At 40.2% G+C, this 24,195-nt stretch overlaps 2 protein-coding genes and 1 long non-coding RNA gene across 3 annotated transcripts; all 3 read right to left on the bottom strand.

Annotated features, from left to right (window-relative positions):
* Nucleotides 1–3,689: 3,689 nt before the first annotated feature.
* On the bottom strand, nucleotides 3,690–7,757 carry LOC137124547 (B-cell receptor CD22-like; the record flags this gene model as incomplete). The annotated part of the gene is made up of 5 exons (XM_067499616.1): nucleotides 3,690–5,748; nucleotides 5,900–6,081; nucleotides 6,775–6,838; nucleotides 6,931–7,003; nucleotides 7,406–7,757. Coding segments are annotated over 5 exons (738 nt in total), but the record flags the coding sequence as incomplete, so codon positions are not given.
* On the bottom strand, nucleotides 7,756–21,083 carry LOC137124681 (uncharacterized). Its single transcript, XM_067499773.1, has 10 exons — nucleotides 20,401–21,083; nucleotides 16,683–20,305; nucleotides 14,150–14,506; nucleotides 13,704–13,904; nucleotides 12,805–13,158; nucleotides 12,382–12,618; nucleotides 11,600–11,953; nucleotides 8,885–9,109; nucleotides 8,522–8,779; nucleotides 7,756–8,439 (listed from the first exon to the last, which is right to left on the bottom strand). The coding sequence occupies exons 2-10, from the start codon at nucleotides 16,735–16,737 to the stop codon at nucleotides 8,159–8,161; spliced, it is 2,322 nt and encodes a 773-aa protein (XP_067355874.1). The 5' UTR covers nucleotides 16,738–20,305; nucleotides 20,401–21,083; the 3' UTR covers nucleotides 7,756–8,158.
* An 89-nt stretch (nucleotides 21,084–21,172) lies between these two features.
* Nucleotides 21,173–23,986, bottom strand: LOC137124684 (uncharacterized). Its single transcript, XR_010914018.1, has 3 exons — nucleotides 23,876–23,986; nucleotides 21,692–21,916; nucleotides 21,173–21,587 (listed from the first exon to the last, which is right to left on the bottom strand). It is a non-coding gene; the product is annotated as an uncharacterized lncRNA (long non-coding RNA).
* Between the last annotated feature and the right edge of the window lie 209 nt (nucleotides 23,987–24,195).

Here is a 24,195-nt window from a genome sequence, read left to right as displayed (position 1 = left end):
TCTGGTATTATCACCAGGCCCTTCTTGACACTGCAGTTCCTATCTCCCCCTGGCAGGTTTGTAGATGGTTGACTTCCTTTAGACAGTTTAAGGGCCTGAATCAGTCTTAATAACTTTGCTTTGATTCTCTTGATTGTGGCAGCTTGCTGCAAAATGTCAGTTTTCTCCACACCAGTAGCAAAACTGCTCCTCAGATGGTCTTGAGGTTCTTGTGGGGAGATTGGCTACTTTGGGGGCAACTTCTACTGTTGAAGCAATAGCTGGGCTGACTGGACTATCTGCTGTTGTGTCCTTCTTACTGAGCTTGAGTTGTAATCTTTTTACTTGTTTTTGTAAAGCTCTGAGCTCACTGTCTTGATCTTTTTCACCTGCTGGGGAGGGGACTGCAAGCCTACTATCACTGTCGTTTTGGGTTTCTGCTGGTGAAACAACAACAGATGCAACAATAAACTTGAGCTCTTTAATTTCAGCTTTAATGATTTGGATCTCTCTTTGTTTTACATCAGCAGTCTGTCTTGTGTTTATATGATGTACTGAAGTGCTGATTTTCCTTCGTGAAGCCTCATATTCCTCTTCAGCACGTATTTCACTCAAGAGTTGTAAGAAGGTCTGTGGACCCGTCTTTCTTTCCCTTAAACGCAGCTGGATCACCATTAGATCAGCAGCAACTGCTCCTCTCAGTAGTCGTTCCAATCGAGCTCTATCCACGTTACTGTGAGGAAGACCTCCTCTCTTAAAAACCTTAGAGAGAGAGAGCTCCAACCGTCAGAGAAAATCTGATAGCTTCTCTTTAGGCTGTTGCTGCATCAGCCGACAAGCAAGGTACAGATCATCACCTGATTCTGCTGTCCCAAAGGCTTTGTAGGGCTAGCATCAGGATTACTGACTCGTACGGCCTTATTTATTTCTAGTGCTGGACCCTTTAAACTTTCCATCAGACTGCGTTTTTTCTCTCTGTCTGTACATTCACTCTCCTCTACCATGAGCCATGCTTGCTCCAGCCAATGATCAAGCTGCTCTTCCCCTGCTGGATCAGGATGTGTTGCTGAGAAGATGCGCAGTCTGCAATATCCACCTTCAGACAAAGGTTTATTACTGTTTTCCAAAATATCACTAAAAGCCTGTAGCACTAAATCAGCTGTACTTGTAGACGGCTGTCCACCTGGGAGTAGAGCTCTAATGTCCTCCATTGTTTTCCCTTCAGCCTGCAACAGCAATTTTAATTTGCTCTGAAAGTTCTCTTCCACAGCTGGGGCGTTATCTATAGTCACTAATGTCCATGCTTCTCCACCTTCAGGAAGGTGCACCTCAGGTGGAACACTTGCTACAGTTAGGGCTTCTTTACATTCACACAGAACCAGAACCAAGGCTGTTAAGTTCTTCATTAAAGATTCTTCCCTTTACTTTCACTCTACCCAGGCACTTGATGGCCTCAAGAGTCTCTTCAATACATGCTATTTCCACCTCTTTTGGGACAATTACTAACAGTCCATGAGCCTCATCCAAACCTTCACCTTTGCACCATCTTTTCAGCTCATAAACTAAGTCAGGGTTATCTGCCATGGTTTTGGATTAATATTCAAATCTGTATTTATTCCTACTATATACCCAAGACTAATCCCAGCGGTGCCTCCATTTATGTAGCCCGTCTACTCTCCTTTAGGTGTATGAGGGGCCCTGAGTTCTTTTACTTAGCTCTAAACACAATCTTTGATTACTTGAATATTTTTTATAGTCTTGAGTTTCACCTGTAAAAGCAGATTATTACTAACTTCAAATACACTAGTTTACTCACCCTTTAAGAAATCTTTTTAGATATGGGATATCTATCTGAAATTATTGAAGCAGTAACAATCTAAAACTGTTACCACAGGTTACTAGCGTACAGTTTCAAACTTTTTCCGTCCAATTAACTCGTTAACTCGTTAACGTCCTCTCGCTCTCTCTTGATCACGTTCTCAGCGCATGTTCACATTCACTTCCGTTAACAAAATAAAATCCCACGTTATCACCTCAAAAAAATACCACATACAACAAAACATTTTAAACATTTTAACCCATGAATTCAACATTTTATATCAGAAACATTTTACAACAAATATAACAAAATATACAATTTTAGCCAGTTTTACCTATTTATCTGTGTATTTGTAAATAGTTATTTATCTAACAAATCTTGTTTATTTATCTATTTAAATCACTTATTAATATATTTTAAATATTTGAATTTATCACTGGGCTACATACATCATGACTTGTTGTGCCCGTATTGATTCTCTGACGTGCAGTAGTAGATCCCACTGTCCTCAGAGGTGATGGAGGAGAAATAATAACTGCCCCCTGACCCTTGATGCAGTGTTTGGTTCTTCCTGTACCAGGTATAATTAGCTGCTGGGTTAGCATCACTGCTACAGGTCAACCAACCCTTTGGTTCCCAAGGGCAAGGAGTAAAACTGCATTTATCAAGTCTGACACACTCTCTGGACCAAGACTCGTTACCACATCCAGCCTTTGTGTAAATACAGAAAAGTTATCGCCACAGTAAAACCACACGTGCTCAACATGTAACGACAGAAAGTCAAACATACAGACTTGGTCATCTTGGTGTTTCTTTCACCTTAATTTTCTAACCACACTAAGGCTGCTCAGGTTGCTACAGTAGAACTGGGTAAAGACGTTAACTGTCGTAGAGACAAGGAAAACAACAAATCCAGTTGCTGCTGTTGTTAAACTCATAGCTGCTCCTGTGTGTTTGGCTTGGAAATAAAACTACAGAAGGTAGTTAATGTACACAAGTTATACTAGTCACATCACAGACACTTTTATGTAGAAAATGAAAGGGAGTTGTCGACACCTATAGCCTTCCACTGTGGTCGGGGCTGTAAACAGCTGAGAAAAGTTCAAATAAAAACCCATCAAGGTTCCTTCCTCTTTATCAGTATGCATTGTAAAGATTTCAGTAGATGACCAAGAAAATAACAAAAAACTGTTTTGCAAACTACATATGAAGTAAAACATGTAGAAGTGATTATTTTGGCCTCCCATAACCTGTATGCATCACACTGCCTCACTAATACTATTAACATACTAAAATAAAGTTAAATGTTTGTTAAGTGTAGGAGGAGCTGTCTCAGTCCTCTCAGTGGTGAACACATGACAGAAAGTTTGGTGTATTGTGTTGTCAACATGACAGATGTACTGCAGAGCAAGTCTCCTTTCTTATTCGACTTATTGGACTTGATCATGAACTGATTACACTTTGGTGATCAAAGGTCAAGGTTACTGTCCTCACGTCCATCCTGTTCATGTGAACACAATATCTCAGGAATGTCTGAAAAGAATTGAAATACATCGGGCACAAAGGTCCCTGTGAACTCATGCAGCTCTTTTAGTTCAACACTTGCAGTTCTTTTACTTTGTTGCAGACTGTATTTTTCCACTGCACACAGATTTTAAATCAAGCTACTGAAAGTCTTTAACCACGGCTGGAAATGCTGTAGACATTCAAACCTGCTTTACTAATAACTCCAATTCACCAATAGACAGTTGTGTCTCTTCATCCAATTTTATGGCCTTTGCATGGACACAAACCTTGAGCATGAATGTTACTCATCAGGTCTATGAAAAGGAGCCAGAGTGGGGTGAAAAAATACAGCAGATACAGGACAAGAGAGATGGGTTATAATTATAGGTAAAGAGAAGACGTGATTTATTTTGTAGACGAACAGGCATGATAGACAGTTGTAATGAAGAAGAATTGCTCCAAAAATTAAAACAATTGCTCCAACTAAACTGATGAAAACCAGTTTGAGTGTGGCACAAACCTCATCACTCATGTATGAGCTGATTAGAATGCGAGCCTGGACAGACAGTGCATTTAAACTACAACTCTACAGCTTTAGCTGTGACTGCACTTCACCAATACGTTGTTGTGGCTCTTTACGTAAGTTTATAGTATTTGTGCACGAACCTTGAATACTGTAACCAAATGCCTGAAATTAGATGTATTCAGTAATTTATAGGAGATTGTCCTTATGTGTCTACAATGACAACTACAACTAGTTCACTGCACTATTCTGAGCCGTCATTCAGTGGCTGTGAGGAGCTAGGAGCTGTCATGGGGCTTTGTGTTGCCAGGATCTGATTTCATGTGGATCTTTTCCAATTCATAACCAGACTCTCTGAAAACAAACTCTTTGAATTTGACCGTTGGTGATTTCCTGTATCAATAAAAGTTTGGTAAGGTTGCTGTAACGATGCTAAATCTCTTGGCTGGCAGATATCTGCTAAGTAGGTTGTTGGACATTGGTTCATTTACCTGCCAACACTTTTCTGATATCAGTCATACCAAATGTTACTGGTTACATTCTTTCATCAACCGCACATAAACTATGTGAAGACAAGAATCTTATAATTCTTTTTATTTAAGTTAAGAAAAATAATTTGTTTTAATGGTAATGTGTTAATGTAAATGTATGTTATACACACTGATACCTTAATGAACGTGTCCTGCTTTAATAATAGATACAAAACGTCTGAGCAGCTTTAGCAGCATGACATCTGTTATTAGAGCTTTTCAGTTTTATATTTTTTATTAAATTTTGGTTTTTCATTTTGGAAACTAGATTTTAAAAACTCTGCAGTAACTCAGATACACACATTTCCACCTGAGATGTTGAGCATATGTGAGTGACCAACTGTGGTACAACGTAAGCCGGGTTGGACCACGTGGGCAAAATTTGTTAAATATGTCTTCCAGTGGACAGTGTGTGTGTCTGATGTGTTTCTAATAGTTTTAGGACAACACTGGATCTGTGCCACGGGTGAACAAGCTAATCCAGGATGCTGGCTCAGAACTAACTAAACATGACCAGAGAAGACTTAGCATTGGTTTTAGCTTCTGTATGATGATTGTGGACAATATTTAAGCAGCTGAATATTTTTTTATTTTTTTATTTTTTTTACTTATTAACTACTTTTTCATGCAGTTCTTATACTTTGCTGTGGAGTATTGTGGTCTTTTACATTTAAACAGGTTTCAGGTTAAACTTCTCCTTAGGCTTCACTGGATTTTTATTGAGTCAATCCCTTTCAAACCTGTTTTGACAGTGACTCCATGGATGTGAGCTGTGAGCATTTTAACCAAATACGTATATTTTCCATGAGATGACAAGTATTCAGTACTTTAAGAAAATCTATACAAATATTTAGTATTACAAAAAAAAAAAAAAAGGATGACAGAAAAATGCCAAATATGTGCTTCCTCTTAGCTCATAAGAATACATGTCTCAGATTAAAAAAACAAGATAATACCAGACAGAATGTGGAAATAAACTGATGTGAAAAATACAAAACATTACAGAAAGAAAAAAAACTATAACAGAGAATAACAGAGGGAAGCAAGATTGACAATTACAGAATATTACAAAAGAAATTATCAGGAAACAAAAACTGTCACAGCTGAACTGCTAAAAACAAAGCACTGAAAATGAAAGAAGTTAACCCCACAGGACCTTCGGTGTTTCTTCTGTAAAATGTGTCTTTACTTACATCTAGTGGCAGAAAAAAACTACAACTTCATCACCTAATGCATGTTATTCTTCAGTAAAGTACTTATAGATCATACCTCTGCAGTATCTAATTGAAAAAATAAAAAGGGAAAATGAAGCCTCCTCTTGTGTTCAGTGGATTTTCTTGACTGTGCTGTACAATGCAGCTGGATCCTCCTCAGTGTCTGGACTTGTGGCTCTAAGAAGGAGAAATAACCAGGAACTCATGAGACACACAGTGATACAGTGGTAGAGAATATGTAAACAAAGCAAGTGGATGGAACAGCAACATCCATGTCCATCAGTTCTTTTAAATAAATGTTAGGTTGTGGTGGAAGTGAGCTGCTCACCTCGGGGCGGCTCTGTTACACCTGACAGCAGAGTACACAACACAATCCTCTTCTTCGTCTGTCTTGTGTCTGTGGGCTCCAGCTGGTCTCGTGTTGAAGTAGGCAACATCGACCTGGTTGTTCACGAAACGGACGCTGGCATAGTGATCATCGTCCTGCTCCTCTTGGCGACCGGGATGAGACTGGAAAAATATTTTTACCATTAAATCTCACATGTGTAACAATGCAGAACTTGGTAGAATGTTGGGTAGTACAGTATTGTTGTATCCAGCAGCCGAAAGATAAACTAGAAGCCCAGAAGTCGTTCTCCACAGCCAGATTGTTCAGCTCCTCCTGGTTGATCTAAGAGCTTCAGGCCAGTCACTGAATGTCATCCCACTGATATCTTCCTGGTCATAACGTCCCAGATGAACGTTCATACGCAACATTTGTCAGTCGGGTTTAGGAGTTTTTATATTAGTGCAGGTCTTGCATCTTGCCAAGGGTGACAGCACTAAACAAGCTGAATACTTTAAGCCACGGTTAAACATCCGTGTACAAGCTCCAGTTCCTTATATTCAAGTCGTATTTCAAGGCCAGGAAACCTGTGTTTTCACTCAAACTCACACACTGCATTTTTTTAGTCACATTGTAATAGGAACTAACATCATGAGGCATCATGGCAGAAAAGGTCAAAGCATCAGCCCTTCAGCTAATGATCAAGTAGCAAATGTACTAAAGAAAAACATGATGCAAAAAAAAAAAAAAAAATTAAATATTTAGCGAACACTTTGAAATTCTGAATTTTGGGATTTTACCAGATCATCCCCATCAGATTAGCTTTAACTTTTACCAAGTAGTTTAACCTGAGATGATGAACCAGAATAAAGTTTCACCTGTTCACTGTTGTCAGGCCTGTCACCAGGCACAGATGATTGCTTGGAGGTCCTCCTTTTTCTGCTTATGAAAATTGATAACAAATATATTATTTAGTTGACAGACTAACTGCTGACATCACTGATATTTAGGTTTAGTAAAACAGAGCTTCTCACCTTACAAGCAGGTAGACTGTCATAAGAAGGACAGCAAGGCTTAGTCCAATGACCACTGATTGCCAAGGAAAACCTGTGATCAAGTTAAAGAATTCAGGTTTATAAATGCTTTTGGTTCAAGTTAACATCAGAAAATGCATCAAGTTATGTCCTTAGGAATTCCTATCCTGCAATCATTATAACATCATTGTGAAAGTCTTGTTTAAGGCTCTAGAGTATTTCACATCTGGCTGCTATGCACAGTATAGAGTTTTGTCCTTTTGTACGTTGTTCATGTTCACTCAGTTGCCAATTTATATGAGATGCATTTACAGGACACACTACAGTTCTTGTGTCCTGCTGCCAACAGACCCTACAACCTTTATCACTGCAGATAAACTCAAACAACTGTACAGACTGCTTCACCAGTTTCATCCACATATAGTTTGTTTTAACATCTGATGTGCACATGTGCAGGGGGATCAGACAAATTAACCTGTAAAAACAGTCAAATATAATGTTGAGTTCTGACGTCCTCTTGTGTTCTGGGCTTCACAGTAATAATTCCCACTGTGTTCAGGTCTGAAGTCAGTGATTGTGAAGATCTGTCCTGAAGCTTTTGGTGAGTCTTCATTCTCCTTGTACCAGGTATAATTAGCTGCTGGGTTAGCATCACTGCTACAGGTCAGATTCACTGAACTACCCTCCACTATCTCAGCAGAGGGACTCACTGACACAGAGGGAAGCTGTGGAGGATCTGGGAAACAGAGACACAATTCAGTAACAGTACCAAAAAACAGCTTAACCAGCTTACAAAGCCTGGGATGAGCAGATCTTGGTCCCTGACTTTAACTGGCACCTAGTTTACATTACACCTGACCCCAATTCCTGCCCCTGAAGGTAATGGCTCTATGCCATTTCTCTGGGCTGTGCCTGAACAGATCCCATGAATGACGGCCCAGCTACAGGACGCTCCACTCCTAGGTCTGGCTCCAGAAAGGTTCCATGGTCCAGTGATCCAGGGAGCTAAGACGAAGGTTTTCAATTTACCAGTAAATCTACATTCCAACACTAACCTGTGGTCATGACCTCTGGGTAATGACTGAAGGAATAAGGTTGTTAATACAAGTGACTGAAATGAGTTTCCTCTGTCAGGTGGCAAAGGTCAGCCTTAGAGATACTGTAGGGTACTGCAGAACAAATAAACTCACATATTGGTACTTTACATCAGTTTTATCCTAAGACCTGTTTAAGATCTTTTGTACTTACACTGGACATCTATTGTTATACATGATGACTTGTTGTGCCCATATTGATTCTCTGACGTGCAGTAGTAGATCCCACTGTTCTCAGAGGTGATGGAGGAGAAATAATAACTGCCCCCTGACCCTTGATGCAGTGTTTGGTTCTTCCTGTACCAGGTATAATTAGCTGCTGGGTTAGCATCACTGCTACAGGTCAGATTCACTGAACTACCCTCCACTATCTCAGCAGAGGGACTCACTGACACAGAGGGTGGCTTTGGAGGATCTGGAGGAGATCATTCACTAATAATCAGTCCCACATTGTGAAGAGTGAAAAACCAAAAAAGTTAAAGTTCACAGGAGCCTACATTTCACATTAATGAAGGTGTCTTCAGACGTCCTCCTCCCCAGCTCGTTCTCAGCTGTACAGTAATACTGTCCAGAGTCAGAGGACTGGATGGAGCTGAAGACAAGCTGTGGTCCTTTGCTGACCACTGTTTGGTTCTTCCTGTACCAGGTATAATTAGCTGCTGAGTTACCATCACTGCTACAGATCAGAGTCACTGAACTTCCCTCCATGATTTCACTTTGTGGACTCACTGACACAGACGGCACCTTCAGAGCAGCTGCAGGAGAAAAACATCAAACAGTGAGTAGTGGAGCTTCTCTCCATATTGGACAGACCATAATGTTTTCACTTTCTACTTAGTTACATAGTGACTCAAACTCACACACTGGGGGGGAGCTGTAATCCTCATGTCCCTTTAAAGCACAAGAGATGATGTCTCCAGGATAAAACTGGTCTTTGTAAGAATTTTCCTCCTTGGTGATTTTCTCTCCGTTCTTGAACCAGACGTAGGAAAGACGAGCAGCTGGTCTGCAGCTGCTGTGACACTTGAGCTCCGCCTCAGTATGAGACTCCTGGACTGTTAGTCTGATCACCTGCACCTGGAGACCTGGACACATGAGGGACAGCTCATGATGATGCTGGATAACAGTAAATAAAAACTCATAGGTTAAAATGTTGTGAATGCAAACGGAAGGGGACACAAGCCAGTGTCTTCCTGTGCCAGTCCCAAGTCTTGTTTCAATGCATATGGTTGTGTCAGGAAGGGCATCCAATGTAAAACACATGCCAAATTAAAATTGCAAATCGTGACAATGGCTTCCATACCAGATCGGTCGGGACCCGGGTTAACAACGGCTGCCACTGGTGCTGTTGACCTACAGGTTACCAGTGGAAATTGGACTACTGTTGGTCGTAGTCGAAGAAGAAAAGGAGGAAGGTGTGTTCGTAGGCAGAGAGAGAAGAGGAAAGCTAAGAATGTAGGACTATGACAGGGAAGGCTAGAGAGTTGACTGACATGATGCAGAGAAGGAAGGTGGACATACTGTGTATACAGGAGACCAGGGGGAAAGGTAGCAAGGCCAGAAGCTTAAGAGCCGGCTTCAAGTTGTTCTACCATGGGTCAGATAGGAAGAGAAATGGAGTAGGAGTTATCCTGAAAGAGGAGTTTGTGAGGATGGAAATGGCTGCAGTTAACACTTTCATCCAGAAGAGGCAGGAACATAGGGTGACATAAGAGCGGAGGTAGAAGCACTCAGGTGGACGACATCTTGTGTAGACGTTGTAATCTGAAAGAGATCAGTGACTGTAAAGCATTGATAGGGGAGAGTGTAGCCAGACAACACAGGATGGTGGTGTGTAAAATGACTCTGGTTGTGAGGAAGATGAAGAGGACAAAGGCAGAGCAGAGGACGAAGTGGTGGAAGTTGAAAAAGGAAGAATGTTGTGTAATTTTCAGGGAGGAACTGAGACAGACTCTGGGTGGTTTGGAGGTGCTTCCAGATGGCTGGACTACTACAGCTAATGTGATCAGGGAGACAGGTAGGAGGGAACTTGGTGTGTCATCAGGAAAGAGGAAAGTGGACAAGGAGACTTGGTGTTGGAACGAGGAAGTTCAGGAGTGTATACAGAGAAAGAGGTTAGCTAAGAAGAAGTGGGACACAGAGGACTGAAGAGAGTAGACAGGAGTACAGGGAGATGCAGCGTAAGGTGAAGGTAGAGGTGGCAAAGGCCAAACAAGGAGCATATGAGGACTTGTATGTTATGTTGGACACTAAAGAGACAGAGGTGGATTTGTACAGGTTGGTGAGACAAAGAGATAGAGATGGGAAGGATGTGCAGCAGGTTAGAGTGATTAAAGATAGGGATGGAAATATATGGACAGGTGCCAGGAGTGTGATGGGAAGATGGAAGGAGAACTTTGAAGAGGTGATGAATGAGGAAAATGAAAGGCAACGAAGAGTAGAAGAGGTGACTGGTGTGGAGCAGGAAGTAGCAAAGATTAGTAAAAGTGAAGTGAGGAAGATGTTGAAGAGGATGAAGAGTGGAAAGGCAGTTGGTCCTGATGACAAACCTGTGGAGGTATGGAAGTGTCTAGGAGAGGTGGCAGTAGAGTTTCTGACTAGTTTGTTCAACAAGATCTTGGAGAGTGCGAGGATGCTGAGGACTGGAGGAGAAGTGTACTGGTGCCAATTTTTAAGAACAAGGGAGATGTGCAGAGCTGTGGCAACTACAGCGGAATAAAGCTGATGAGCCAAACAATGAAGTTGTGGGAAAGAGTAGTGGAAGCTCGGCTAAGGGCAGAGGTGAATATTTGTGAGCAGCAATATGGTTTCATGCTTAGAAAGAGTTCAACAGATGCAGTATTTGCTTTGAGGATGTTGATGGAGAAGTACAGAGAGGGTCAGAGGGAGTTGCATTGTTTCTTTGTAAATTTAGAGAAAGCGTATGACAGGGTGCAGAGAGAGGACCTGTGGTATTGTATGAGGACGTCTGGAGCAGCAGAGAAGTATGTTAGAGTGGTGCAGGACATGTATGAGAGCTGTAAGACAGTGGAGAGGTGCTGTAGGTGTGTGTAGGTTCGGCTTAGAGACAGTGGCACTGAAGAAAAGACAGGAGGCAGAGCTGGAGGTAGCAGAGCGTAAGATGTTGAGGTTCTGTTGGGGAGTGATGAGGATGGACAGGATCAGGAATGAGGACATCAGAGGGACAGCTCATGTTAGATGTGTTGGAGATAAAGTCAGAGAGGCCAGATTGAGGTGGTTTGGACATGTTCAGAGGAGAAACTGTGAATATATCAGTAGAAGGATGCTGAGGTTGGAGCTGCCAGGCAGGAGGTCTAGAGGAAGAGCAAAAAGGAGATTTATGGATGTAGTGAGGGAGGACATGAAGTTAGTTGGTGTGAGAGAAGAGGATGCAGAGGACAGAGTTAGATGGAGGCACATGATTCACTGTGGAGACCCCTGAAAGGGAACAGCCGAAAGGAAAAGAAGAAGACAAATCTGTAAAGCATTGATATATTTTTAAAGTCATGAATATGATAATGTCACATGAGATTACTGTATTAGAAAGTGGTGCTGAGATTTGAGTTGATCAGTACCTGTGACAGTCAGAGTTGTTCCAGGTAAACTGCTCCTCCATTCAAAGCTCTGTGTTATGAATTTGAAGTGATACTGGGCTGAATCTGTGTCTCTCAGGTCAGTGATTCTCAGAGTGGAGCGTCCTGTCTCTGTCTCAAAGACCCGAACACGACCTGAATACTGGGAGTCTTTACTAAGATCCTCAGGCTGTGAGGGATTCTGCCACTGACCACTACGTTCAGACCTGAACCAGAATTTAGATTTGACCTGATTATAACCATTGTAAGTACATGAAATGTTCACTGATGAACCTTTAGGGCCACAGATTCTTCTGTCAGTGTAAATTACTGTGTTGCAGGATTCACCATAAACACCTGAAAGATAAAACATTTAAAAATAGCACTTTTACAAAAGTCACTATATTTGTGTCACCGAGATGACAGATGTGAATTTAACTGTCTAGACTCTGTTACATCATTTCATCATTCTCAATGTTACACTTTGAGGACATTATTGTAATAAAATGTCCCTAAGGTGAAACATTAATAGTCAAGGTCACTGACAGAGTGAGATGCAAATGAAGGTTTTTATTATTCCAATGGTTTAAACAGAGACTAAATACACAACAATAAATCATATTGAATTGTATAATAATGTTCAGGTTTTAGTGCAGCCAGCAAAGTCAAAATGCAACATATTTAAAATTGTTGTGGTGCATCAGTGATTTTAAAATGTAACACAAAGACTTACAGACCACAGCAGATACTGTTCAGCTAGTGGATAAAATGTGGAGGAAACTCACACACTGAAGGAGAAGGACAATCCTCATGTCCTTTGACAGCACAGGAATAGCTGTCTGAATAATAGTTTCCAGGATATATTGATATTTCTTCCTGATTTTCTCTCATTTTTTCTCCATTCTTGTACCAGATGTAGGAAGAATCAACTGGCAGACGACAACTGCTGTGACACTTCAGTTTAGTCCAGGTAGAAAATGATGTATAATATATTATCTTCACTATCACCTGCAGATCTGGATCTTTACAGAAACACAGGTACACACACAGATAAATGACATAAATAAATATCATCAGTACTGTCATGCTGTCTTTTAAAGTACACAAACTTATTAAAATAAATTATTCTATAATTATTAGAACAGCTACATAACACAGACACTGCTCTTTGTATATGAAGTATAACATCAGTTTGTACTGATCAGTACCTGTGACAGTCAGAGTTGTTCCAGGTAAACTGCTCCTCCATTCAAAGCCCCATGTTATGAATTTGAAGTGATACTGGGCTGAATCTGTCTCTCTCAGGTCAGTGATTCTCAGAGTGGAGCGTCCTGTCTCTGTCTCAAAGACCCGAACACGACCTGAATACTGGGAGTCTTTACTAAGATCCTCAGGCTGTGAGGGATTCTGCCACTGACGACTACGTTCAGGACTGAACCAGAATTTAGAGGTGATATAACCAACACTAGTGTAAGTACATGAAATGTTCACTGATGAACCTTTGAAGACACAGATTCTTCTGTCAGTGTAATTCACTGTGTTGCAGATTTGTTCTTTTCCACCTGAAAGATAAAACATTTAAAACAGTCTTGTTACAGCTACATCTGTAACTGCAGTGATACACAGCAGTTGTATTGTTACAGTTTTAAAGGTTCTGTACAGCTCAATGCAAACAGATGGTGTATCGCGATTCTGGTAAATCGGACCCAAGTGAGGATACGGTGAGAGGGACTGAACTCATAAACACGTTTATTGGTAAAAATTAACATAGAACAGAAGTCGCTCCTAACAAGAGGGTAGAGGAAAATATAACTGACAAATTATAACAAAAATACATCCCACTAAGCCAAAATCACTGTCAGGATCTGGCCGGGAACTGTGAGGAAGGCTGGACTTAAATAGTGAGGGGAACAGGTGCAAACAATGAGGGATAATGAAGGTAAAGTTAAGGAACAGAACTAGAAGCAGAAAGTGGGGAAAAGGGGCTACAAAATAAAAGTCCAAAGGGAGGAAGCGCATTGGGAGTGTCGGATCATGACATGGTGTTAATGTGGAAAAAGACACAGTCATGGGACAGTGTTCTAGTTTTACTGTGGATTAAACTCACACACTGAGGTAGAGGGGAAGTCCTCACGTCCTTTAAGAGCACAGGTATAACTGTCTGTTTGACTAAGTTTGTCTGGATATAAAGATGTTTCTCCCTGAGTTTTCTGTCCATTCTTGTACCAGATGTAGGACGGATGATCAGGTGGACCACAACTGCTGGAACATTTGAGCTGTGTCATAGAAAACCACTGTAGCTGTAGAGCTGGATTTGTCAAGAAGGGAGAAAAAAGAAAATGTGTAAATGTTCTAAATCCACATGTTCCACATGTATGATCATTTCGTTCTCCCTTGAAAACAAAATATATTAATTTCACATAATTAAAAACTTTAACTGAAAAAGTTACTATTTTATCACGAGCCCAAAGTTTACACTTATATATTCACACCACAGTTTTAATGATCTTGACAAATAAAAAAAAAAAAAAAGGTTGTGGGTAAAAAAGTTACGTTTGACAGTCAAAGTGACTCCAGGTTGACCAGTGTATCTCCCTCCTGGTTGGTTTGTGATGAATCTGAAATAGTAGACGTCCGAGTCGTTTTTTCTCAGGTCTGTTATTCTCAGACTGCAGGTGTTTTTATCACAGGAAAACTGCAGACGACCTGCAAACACTGAGGACAATCTCAGGTCCACATGTTTATAGTCATTAACTTTAGTAAACCAGAATGTGTCTTCAACTGTAGTAACAATGTCTCCTGTCCTGGATGGGTACGTGTAAGTACAGTGAATGTCCACTGTTGATCCTTCTAAGACACAGATGTCAGTAGAGGTGTAAGTTACTCCCCAGTCATTCTGACCATGTACCACTGTAACACAGAACAGCAGAAACAACAATCACATTTTAGATTTTGTAGATGTGATACAGTATATAAACCTGCAAGTGAACTGAATCCATGGATTCAGGAGTCTATTCCCACTGTGACAGGGTGGGAGGCAGAGTCCACCCTGGACAGGCCTCCAGTCCACCTCAGGGCCGACACAGAGAGACGTCCACACCCACTGGCAATTTAAAGTTACCATTTATCTAACATGCATGTTTGTGGACTGTGGAAGGAACCAGAAAAACTCACATAAGCACTGGGAGAACATGCAAACTACACACAGTAAGGATGCAGACAACCAGGGATTTGATTCTTGTAGCCGGGAGGCAGCAGCACTAACCGCTCGACCACCGTGCTGCCCAAAAGAACTGAATTCAAAATTCTATTTTGACTCTTACATCATCCCACTGTGGAAACCAATGATATGATGAGAAATATGATGCTTTACAGTCAAAAAGTGGCTCATTATGCAAGTTGATGTGGTATTTATCTATGTTCACTTAGTACTTGTCTTAAAGTACTGTGGTTTTAGCCGATTCATTCAACAGGTTTCCACTGCTTCCTACAGTGGTATGGTCACATAGTAAAGCAGTCACCTCATACCATCAAAGCTGTGTTGAGATCATAAGAAAAAGCCTTTAGACACCATCTGTAACATGTTTTTAAAAAATGATGAATCTTCCAGTTTCATTTTTGCAAGTGTTACATACTGTGAATTTAAACATGTACATCAACAAACAGGGAGTTTTCATACTAATAGAAGAACATGTAACTACATTTAATTTCAAAGGAAATAACCTGTATCATTACTTAACATGTCTTTCATAGAACAAACATCATGTACATGATTACATTTTAGATTTTAAATAATTTTGTTAATTTGCTGCTTTCTATGAAACACCAAATGCTTCATAAACAGACTTGACAATGAATATCAATTCTTTTCATGTACTTGACATTTAATCAATAAGGCTACAGAGATTGAGTATTGCTCGCCTGATGATTAAAGAACAACATTCCTATATACACAGTAGAATGTAAGGATGACACATGTACTTGATGAAACTCTGCTGCACATTGTGATAGAAATGTTTCCTCTTGGAAGAATTGTAGACAGATCTCAGCGTGATGAACCATCTCAGTTTAATACATGCCGGCATGGAGAAGAACACATGGATGTTGAGTGTTGTTTCTTACTTGTATCCCAAACCCCTTCTATTTATACTTAAACCCAAGACAGGAACCACCCTCACAAAACATGAATGAAGAAAGCAGGTGCATGCAGTTGACAGTCATCACTCTTGTCCCTTTCTAGGTTATCTGAAGATGTCAGTAAATAAAACCCTTTTATTGTCCCCTCTTTTAGATCTTGTGACCCCAGGACCCACTATCTGCTACATTGCTTTGGGCCTTGTAACATAAAATGCCTGCTGTGATCTCAAACATTCCTCCAAACACGACCCAGCCACGACCCTGCTAATTATCCAACCATATGACTAAATTTACTCTATTCCCTCACAACATTTACTCCACTACACTGCAGAGGAAAACTGATTGTCACGTGTTTTTGATGGGTTGCTCAAATCCAAAAACTTGGGCCTGAATTCCAAAACTGCACGCTGACAAAACAAGATGAGTAATGCAAGCACAGGCAGGCAGCAACAGCATGAAAAGGCTAAAAAGAAGCTGAAGACCCCAAACAGGCTCCTAGAGAACCTGAGTAACTAACAACACTGGGATCCGGTGGAAGAGTGGGTGAGAGAAGGTGACCGGAAACAGACGTACAGCCTGGGGCCAGTTCTTGATCATTTTCATGTAAAGAAGCCAATTTCTTTTTGGGCCCTTGGAAATAATAGCACATAGTGACCTTAACACTGAGCAGCTGCTGAGACAGAGCAGTTTTTTTGTTTTTTTTAAATGTGCTCTGCATTAATCACTTCCCCTTTTTTAAAAAAAAACATTATCTGTCTGCATTCTACTAAAAATAATTTAGTTTTTTGATTTTTTCCATTCTGCAGACTTTTGCTGCAGCTGTAAAATTTCCCCACTGTGATACGAATAAAAGGTTTCTCTCATCTTAAATCCAATCAGCACAGGCTGCTCTGAATAGGACTAATATACATTTAACATACATTGGAAACATAAAATACTGTACACATACCTGATTTAGAGAAAACACATACAAAAATTACAGCTGCTACTGCTGTTAAACTCATAGCTGCTCCTCTCCAGTCTGCGAGCGGCTTCAGGGAACAAAAATATTAGAGGATAGTTAATGTATTAGTCACATCACAAATGTCTACGTGCTTAAAAGAAGGAAGATGTCTGCAATTGTAATCTTCCTCTGTGCTCAGGAGCGTAAAAAAAAGGACACCAAACTTCCTTCCTCCTCATTAATAAACACCGTGAAGCGGAAGGCAGAAAATGTTTTGCTTGTTGTTAAACCAAATGTAAACGACAACTTTAAATATATATAAAAGAAAGAATTAGAGAGCGATTTTGTGAACTTCAGTATCCAAAGCTCATTACCAATATTCAAAGACAAGATTCATTTTCTTCTCTTCCTTTTTTTAAAATTTTTTTATTTTTTTAATTATTACAGGAAGAAGTGTCTCAGTGATGCACAAGTTTGAAAACAGAAAATAATGAGTCACATGTCATTACACTAAAAATGGGACACTGACTTTAGAGACGTCCTGCATTAACAGACACAAAATGTCTGATGCTACTTTAGGACTATGACTTAAAACTATGTCAAAAAAAGAATGAAATGTTTTAATTTTATCACACCACATTCAGAGCTGTGATCAACACAGTCTCCATCCTGTGATGTTTCCTAATAACGACAAAACTTTCATCACTGCAGATTCTTTATTTAGTTTGCATCGGTTTATTTCAGTTGAACACAAGCAGGTCTCCTTTTAGACTCTGTGGTTACTGTGTTCGACGACTTTACCATTACACACAGTGCTCAGATGTCCCAGCTGAGACAAGGAAGATGTCCACTGAGGGGGGGACTTGTAGAGACAAGCCAGGTACAGTAAAGCGGACAAGAAGAGACATGTGGAGAAGCTGGAGACGCCCTCAGCCCATGATTCTCCTCAGTTTGGAAAGACTTCTGGGAAATCAGTGTAGAAAAGAAGCCCCCTCCCCACTGAAAACAATCAACTGGCAGAAAATCTTACATTGCAGATTTGAAAAGACAAAGGTTCACAAATGGTCCCTACCACTCTTCTGACCCCCTTGGGTCCCTCCAACCTCTCTCACCTTTGATGAAGTCCTCCCTCCCTGCAGCAGGCAGACTTTGTCACATATGCACAGATCAACTAGACCCTGTAAACATGGACATACTCCCCTCCTGTTGAGCAGCTGCACATCTCCCAGGACAAGGGACAGGCAAGGAAGTTCAGATCCCAGCTCTCTGACCCTGAACTGCTGAGACCACACCATGTTCACTGCATCCATTATATCAGGATCAGTAAACCAGCAACCGACAGTTACTGTAATTATTAGTTATTAGAACAGCTGTGAAGTGGAGGGATACAAACAGTGAAGCGTCCAAGTGCCGTTTTACTCCAGATCAGCGCGGAATGACTCATCCAATCAAATTGCTTGGTCAGAACTAACTGCTGTACAAAAGGATTTATTAACAAGAAGTCACAGCAGTCAGCAGATGTGCTGGACTACGAAAACTAAAATCAGAAACCACCAAACAAAGTAGGGATCGCAATACTAACTGAGAAACAGGCCACACGTGAGGGTGAAGAGGTGAAAAAAACTCAAAAGAGTAAATCATACAAGACCAAAACCACAACAGTAACAGATAATTCACTTTACAGGTCACAGAACGATTAACACATGAGAGAAGATACATAAAACTTCTCAAGAGTTGGGATTGTGACAGTTATTTTAGTTATTTGTGATTAACAATTTGCATTACTCCAAAAATAACCTTTTAAAAAAAACTACTCAAAAGTAATTTTTCCATCTTCTTCCCTGTGCCATAAAAAAAAAAAAAGTGCTTCATTACAATTTACATTTTAGTTTTAAAAAAAATAAAATAATTATACACTTAACAAATCATGACTCATTTGGAATTAGAGTAAATGCAATGGCAAAAAGACAAAAACTAAATTCCCAAACAAAGACCCATAAATTAGATGTTGAACAACAGTAAATACTGATGCACATTTAGTGAAGCTCAGCTTCACTTCCCTGAACAAACCCAAATAAATTATAGATTTAAAGTATGTTTTTCTTTGCTACTCAGCATAAAAATAAAAAAAACTCGAAGTGCGGAACACATTCTGCTGTGACTGACAATCCGAAAGCCATTGATCTTTTGACACAGATTCTTAAATATACAATATGTATCCTATGCTAACACTCACATGTGCCTCCAAATATATTTGCTCAGCAGCTTCGCTAGGACTGAGCTTGTCACTTACAGGACATCAAGCTAGTCCAGGCCTGCAGAAGCAGCAGCCAACAGAATGAAATTAACTAAGAACACTATGGTGTTAGAATTCAAAACCCTGCTTCTTACATACAAAACTCTTAATGGTCAAGCTCCATCATATTTAAAAGATCTCAGTTCTGTATCGCCCGATTAGACCACTTCAATCCCTGAATACAGGCCTACTTGTGGTTCTCAGAGTTTGCAAATGTAGAATGGTAGGCAGAGCCTTTAGCTATCAAGCTCCTCTCCTGTGGAACCAGCTTCCAAATCCAAATTTCGGGGGCAGACACCCTCTCTACTTTTAAGACTAGGCTTAAAACCTTCCTTTTTGATAAAGGTTATAGTCAGAACTGCTCACTCAACCTGAACCATCTCCTACTTAAGATGCTATAGGTTTAGAGTGTTGGGGACTCCCCTAAGTGCAATGAGCTCCCCTCCTCTTTTTCTCTATACATTTGTCACCACTGTGGGCAGTTAATTTTGTGTCCTACCAACCTGTATAATGTTTTGTTGTTGCTCTGTTCTTCTTTCTTCACTTTCCACTCACCCCAACTGGTCAAGGCAGATGGCCGCCCACCCTGAGCCTGGTTCTGCTGGAGGCTTCTTCCATTAAAGGGAGTTTTTCCTCTCCACTGTTGCCTATGGCTTGCTCAAGGGGGATTTGTTGGGTTGCTTCTATATACTTGTGTACTCTGGACTTTATTCTGTAAAGTGCCCTGAGATGACTTTGTTGTAAATTGGCGCTATATAAATAAAGTTGAATTGAAAATGCCAATAAAATGATAAAAATCTAATCACACACTTAAGTGCTGGTCTGTATGTGTTAAATCATATAGAAGAGATAAAAAAAAAACAACAACTGATGTTCAGTGTAAAGACTTTTGTGAAGTTTGAATTAAATGACATGACATTTATATCCACATCATCTTCTGTGTTACTTGACCTTTTTTCCCCCATTCGATCATCCATCTGTTTTTACAGCATCTGAGGAAAATCTCATCACATTTAGATAAGGTCATTTTCATAACTGAATTTGAGCAGAGCATGTTTTGTGTTTTTTCCACATGTAGGAGACGAGAACCTGACTCTTCTTCACAGCAGGTCTCTCTGCTCCTCTTTGTGTCAGTTTGTGCTTTGTTGTAGTTTAAGTACATAGACTTTAATGCTTTTCATCCATTTTTTTCTTTTAAAACGAAGTTTATCAGATATTGACAAGTCATTGATGTGCTTGCTGTACGTGGTACATGTTATTAATACAACCTCTCACCTCCATCATCTCTACAGGTTCATTCAGGTCAGATTTGGGGCTCACAAGTTTCTTCTTCCTGGATTGAATCAAACAACAAAAAGCAAAGTTTAACAGAAAGTGACTCAAAATACAAAAGAACAGTGAGAAACAGATTACTGATTATTGTTTTACCTCATCCACAGACACAAGACAAGCAGAGGAATCAGTATTACAACAGTCAACCTGATGATGCTTATTATTCCTGATTTACCTGGGGATGTAAACAGGACACAAGCATTGGAGCTACGATTAGATTGATAATCCCGGTTGTCAGGTGATATGGTCTGTTAGCGTATTGTGTCAGTCACATGTAAATTATGGTAAAGGTTTCTATTGTTGCCCAATTCCTGCCCCTATGCCATTTCTTTGGGTTGTACCTGATCAGACCCTATAAATGATGGCCCAGGTACAGGACGCTCCACTCCTAGGTCTGGCTCCAGAAAGGTTCCATGGTCCAGTGATCCAGGGAGCTAAGACGAAGGTTTTCAATTTACCAGTAAATCTACATTCCAACACTAACCTGTGGTCATGACCTCTGGGTAATGACTGAAGGAATAAGGTTGTTAATACAAGTGACTGAAATGAGTTTCCTCTGTCAGATGGCAAAGCTCAGCCTTAGAGATACTGTAGGGTACTGCAGAACAAATAAACTCACATATTGGTACTTTACATCAGTTTTATCCTAAGACCTGTTTTAGATCTTTTGTACTTACACTGGACATCTATTGTTATACATGATGACTTGTTGTGCCCATATTGATTCTCTGATGTGCAGTAGTAGATCCCACTGTTCTCAGAGGTGATGGAGGAGAAATAATAACTGCCCCCTGACCCTTGATGCAGTGTTTGGTTCTTCCTGTACCAGGTATAATTAGCTGCTGGGTTAGCATCACTGCTACAGGTCAGATTCACTGAACTACCCTCCACTTTCTCAGTAGAGGGATTCACTGACACAGAGGGAAGCTTTGGAAGATCTGGATCATTCAATATATAATCAGTCCCACATTGTGAAGAGTGAAAAACCAAAGGTTAAAATTCACAAGCTGTTTTCAGGACCCTACATTTCACATTAATGAAGGTGTCTTCAGACGTCCTCCTCCCCAGCTCGTTCTCAGCTGTACAGTAATACTGTCCACAGTCAGAGGACTGGATGGAGCTGAAGACAAGCTGTGGTCCTTTGCTGACCACTGTTTGGTTCTTCCTGTACCAGTTATAATTAGCTGCTGAGTTACCATCACTGCTACAGGTCAGAGTAACTGAACTTCCCTCCATGATTTCACTTTGTGGACTCACTGACACAGACGGCACCTTCAGAGCATCTGCAGGAAAAAACATCAAACAGTGAGTAGTGGAGCTTCTCTCCATATTGGACAGACCATAATGTTTTCACTTTCCACTTAGTTACATAGTGACTCAAACTCACACACTGGGGGGGAGCTGTAATCCTCATGTCCCTTTAAAGCACAAGAGATGATGTCTCCAGGATAAATCTGGTCTTTGTAAGAATTTTCCTCCTTCTTGATTTTTTCTCTGTTCTTGAACCAGACGTAGGAAAGACGAGCAGCTGGTTTGCAGCTGCTGTGACACTCGAGCTCTGCCTCAGTAGGAGACTTCTGGACTGTTAGTCTGATCACCTGCACCTGGAGACCTGGACACATGAGGGGCAGCTCATTATGATGCTGGATAACAGTAAAAAAAAAAAAAAGTTGTAGGTGAAAAGCTTTCAGATACCACTAATTCAAGTGGAAATTGAGGTTAATATAAACTTAAAATTATGTTTTCTGGTTACCAGGTTTAAAGCTTAATGTGATCAGATGTTAACACTTCCTGACAATGTACCTTCTACAAAATGATTATACATGTTAAATACTGCACGGTCATAAGAATTGTTGAATCAGAAAAATACCTTTATATGGTTAAACTTTGATTAAACATCCTGATTAGCTACAGATAAAATAAAAAGATAACAGCAAAGCAACAAACTGCAAAAGTTATTTGTGGATGTGGTTTATTTCTAACCTACAAAGTGCAAGTGATTTTAATCATAAATTAAGACTTTAGTTACAGTTTAAAAAGGTTTGTTCTTTGCATCTGAAAGATAAAACATTTAAAACAGTCTAGTTACAGCTACATCTTTAACTGCAGTGATACACAGCAGTTGTATTGTTGTTGAGTTACTGACAGATGTGAGGATCCTGTACAGCTCAATGCAAACAGATGGTGTATCGCGATTCTGGTAAATCGGACCCAAGTGAGGATACGGTGAGAGGGACTGAACTCATAAACACGTTTATTGGTAAAAATTAACATAGAACAGAAGTCGCTCCTAACAAGAGGGTAGAGGAAAATATAACTGACAAATTATAACAAAAATACATCCCACTAAGCCAAAATCACTGTCAGGATCTGGCCGGGAACTGTGGGGAAGGCTGGACTTAAATAGTGAGGGGAACAGGTGCAAACAATGAGGGATAATGAAGGTAAAGTTAAGGAACAGAACTAGAAGCAGAAAGTGGGGAAAAGGGGCTACAAAATAAAAGTCCAAAGGGATTTTCCAAAGAAAATTAAATACATAATTTCAGTAATAGTTTCTATTAATGTGTAAATAGTCCAAATCCACAAAACTGAATTTTGTTTTTAGCCTTGGAAATCAGGTACTGTACTGTATAGTAAAGAGAATGTAATTTACCACCTGTTATTCGAAAACCACAAATTTACCCTCTTGCATCATCCCACTGTGTGAGTGAGACACTATAAGACTGTGTCACATTAAATCACTCATGATATATCGCATAATATCACATGTGAATGTGGTGAAAGGCTGAACAGAGACATAGATCATTCAGTATGCTGGTGTCTGCATGAAAACTATTGTCACATGAAAAAAGTGTGGACCAAAAACAGAGTCCACGGTGCAGCCACAGTTTATTAGCCAAACCCAATGCATAGTCAAGTTCTTCAGTAAGGCTTGCATGACTTTTTGTTGGTTTCTAGGATGTACACCAACTCTGTACACCCCTCTACTGTCAAAGCTAATGTCTCCACACCTTTAGCACATCAACTGAATACTAAAATTATCACCTAGCTATTGAATAACCTTCACCACGAGGTCACAGTTACCTTTGACCGTTGACCACAGAAATCTAGTTTATTCTTGGGTCTACTATAAATGGACAATTTTGACAAATAGAAAAAAAAAGGCTCTCCTGAATCATTGCATTCACAATCACACAATGGATAGATATTTGGACAGACAGACTTAGGGACAACCAAAAAACTGAAGGCTACGGGCAAAGCTGTGTCCTTTGTGGAGGCATAAAAAAGCTCTGGAGCTGGATAGTGGTACAATAACCTCAACACATCCCACTACAAATCCACATACAGTAAAAATGAAGACGGCCTGAGTCCGATGGATGGTGGGACGTCAAGTATACTGCTGTCCCAACTGCAGCTAAGATCTTTAATGACATAAAACATTTGGCATATTTAACTCCTGCTAAAGAAAACAGAGACTTGCTTATCTTGTTTAGCTAATTTTCCTAATCCTGCTCAGGCTGCAGTGGTGGAGAGTGATGTACCCTACTTTAGAAAGGTGACAATACATTACCTGTCACAGAGAGAAGGAAAACAAAACATCCAATTCCTGCCGTTTTTAAAATCATAGCTGCTTCTGTCAAAACTGCGCGTAGCTTCAGAAAGTAATCGATGTGCACAAGTGTGTACAGTTCCATGTACAAGAGAAAAGGGAGTTGTCTACAGCCATGTGCTTCCTGTGTGATCAGGGGTGTAAGCAACACAGATACACCAAAGTTCCTTCCTCTTTAATAATATGCATCTAGACAGTTATTTGGAGAAAGCAGATAGTAGCAGTTTATGACTCTGCAATCTACAGTATATATGAACTACGAGATATAATTCATGTAAAAG

The sequence above is a fragment of the Channa argus genome, chromosome 3, assembly GCF_033026475.1.
Source record: "Channa argus isolate prfri chromosome 3, Channa argus male v1.0, whole genome shotgun sequence".
In the NCBI taxonomy this organism is placed as follows: Eukaryota; Metazoa; Chordata; class Actinopteri; order Anabantiformes; family Channidae; genus Channa; species Channa argus.
Note: the sequence above shows the minus strand (reverse complement) of the source record. Positions and strands in the feature narration are given on the sequence as shown.

Excerpts from the sequence above, each read along its gene's own strand:
- LOC137124681 (XM_067499773.1), bottom strand. The coding sequence starts at position 16,737 with ATGAGTTTAACAGCAGTAGCAGCTGTAATTTTTGTATGTGTTTTCTCT. Across the intron at positions 13,159-13,703 it reads CTTCCCCTCTACCTCAGTGT|GTGGAAAAGAACAAATCTGC; the intron begins GTGAGTTTAATC and ends TTTATCTTTCAG. Across the intron at positions 11,954-12,381 it reads TTGTCCTTCTCCTTCAGTGT|GTGTTTATGGTGAATCCTGC; the intron begins GTGAGTTTCCTC and ends TTTATCTTTCAG.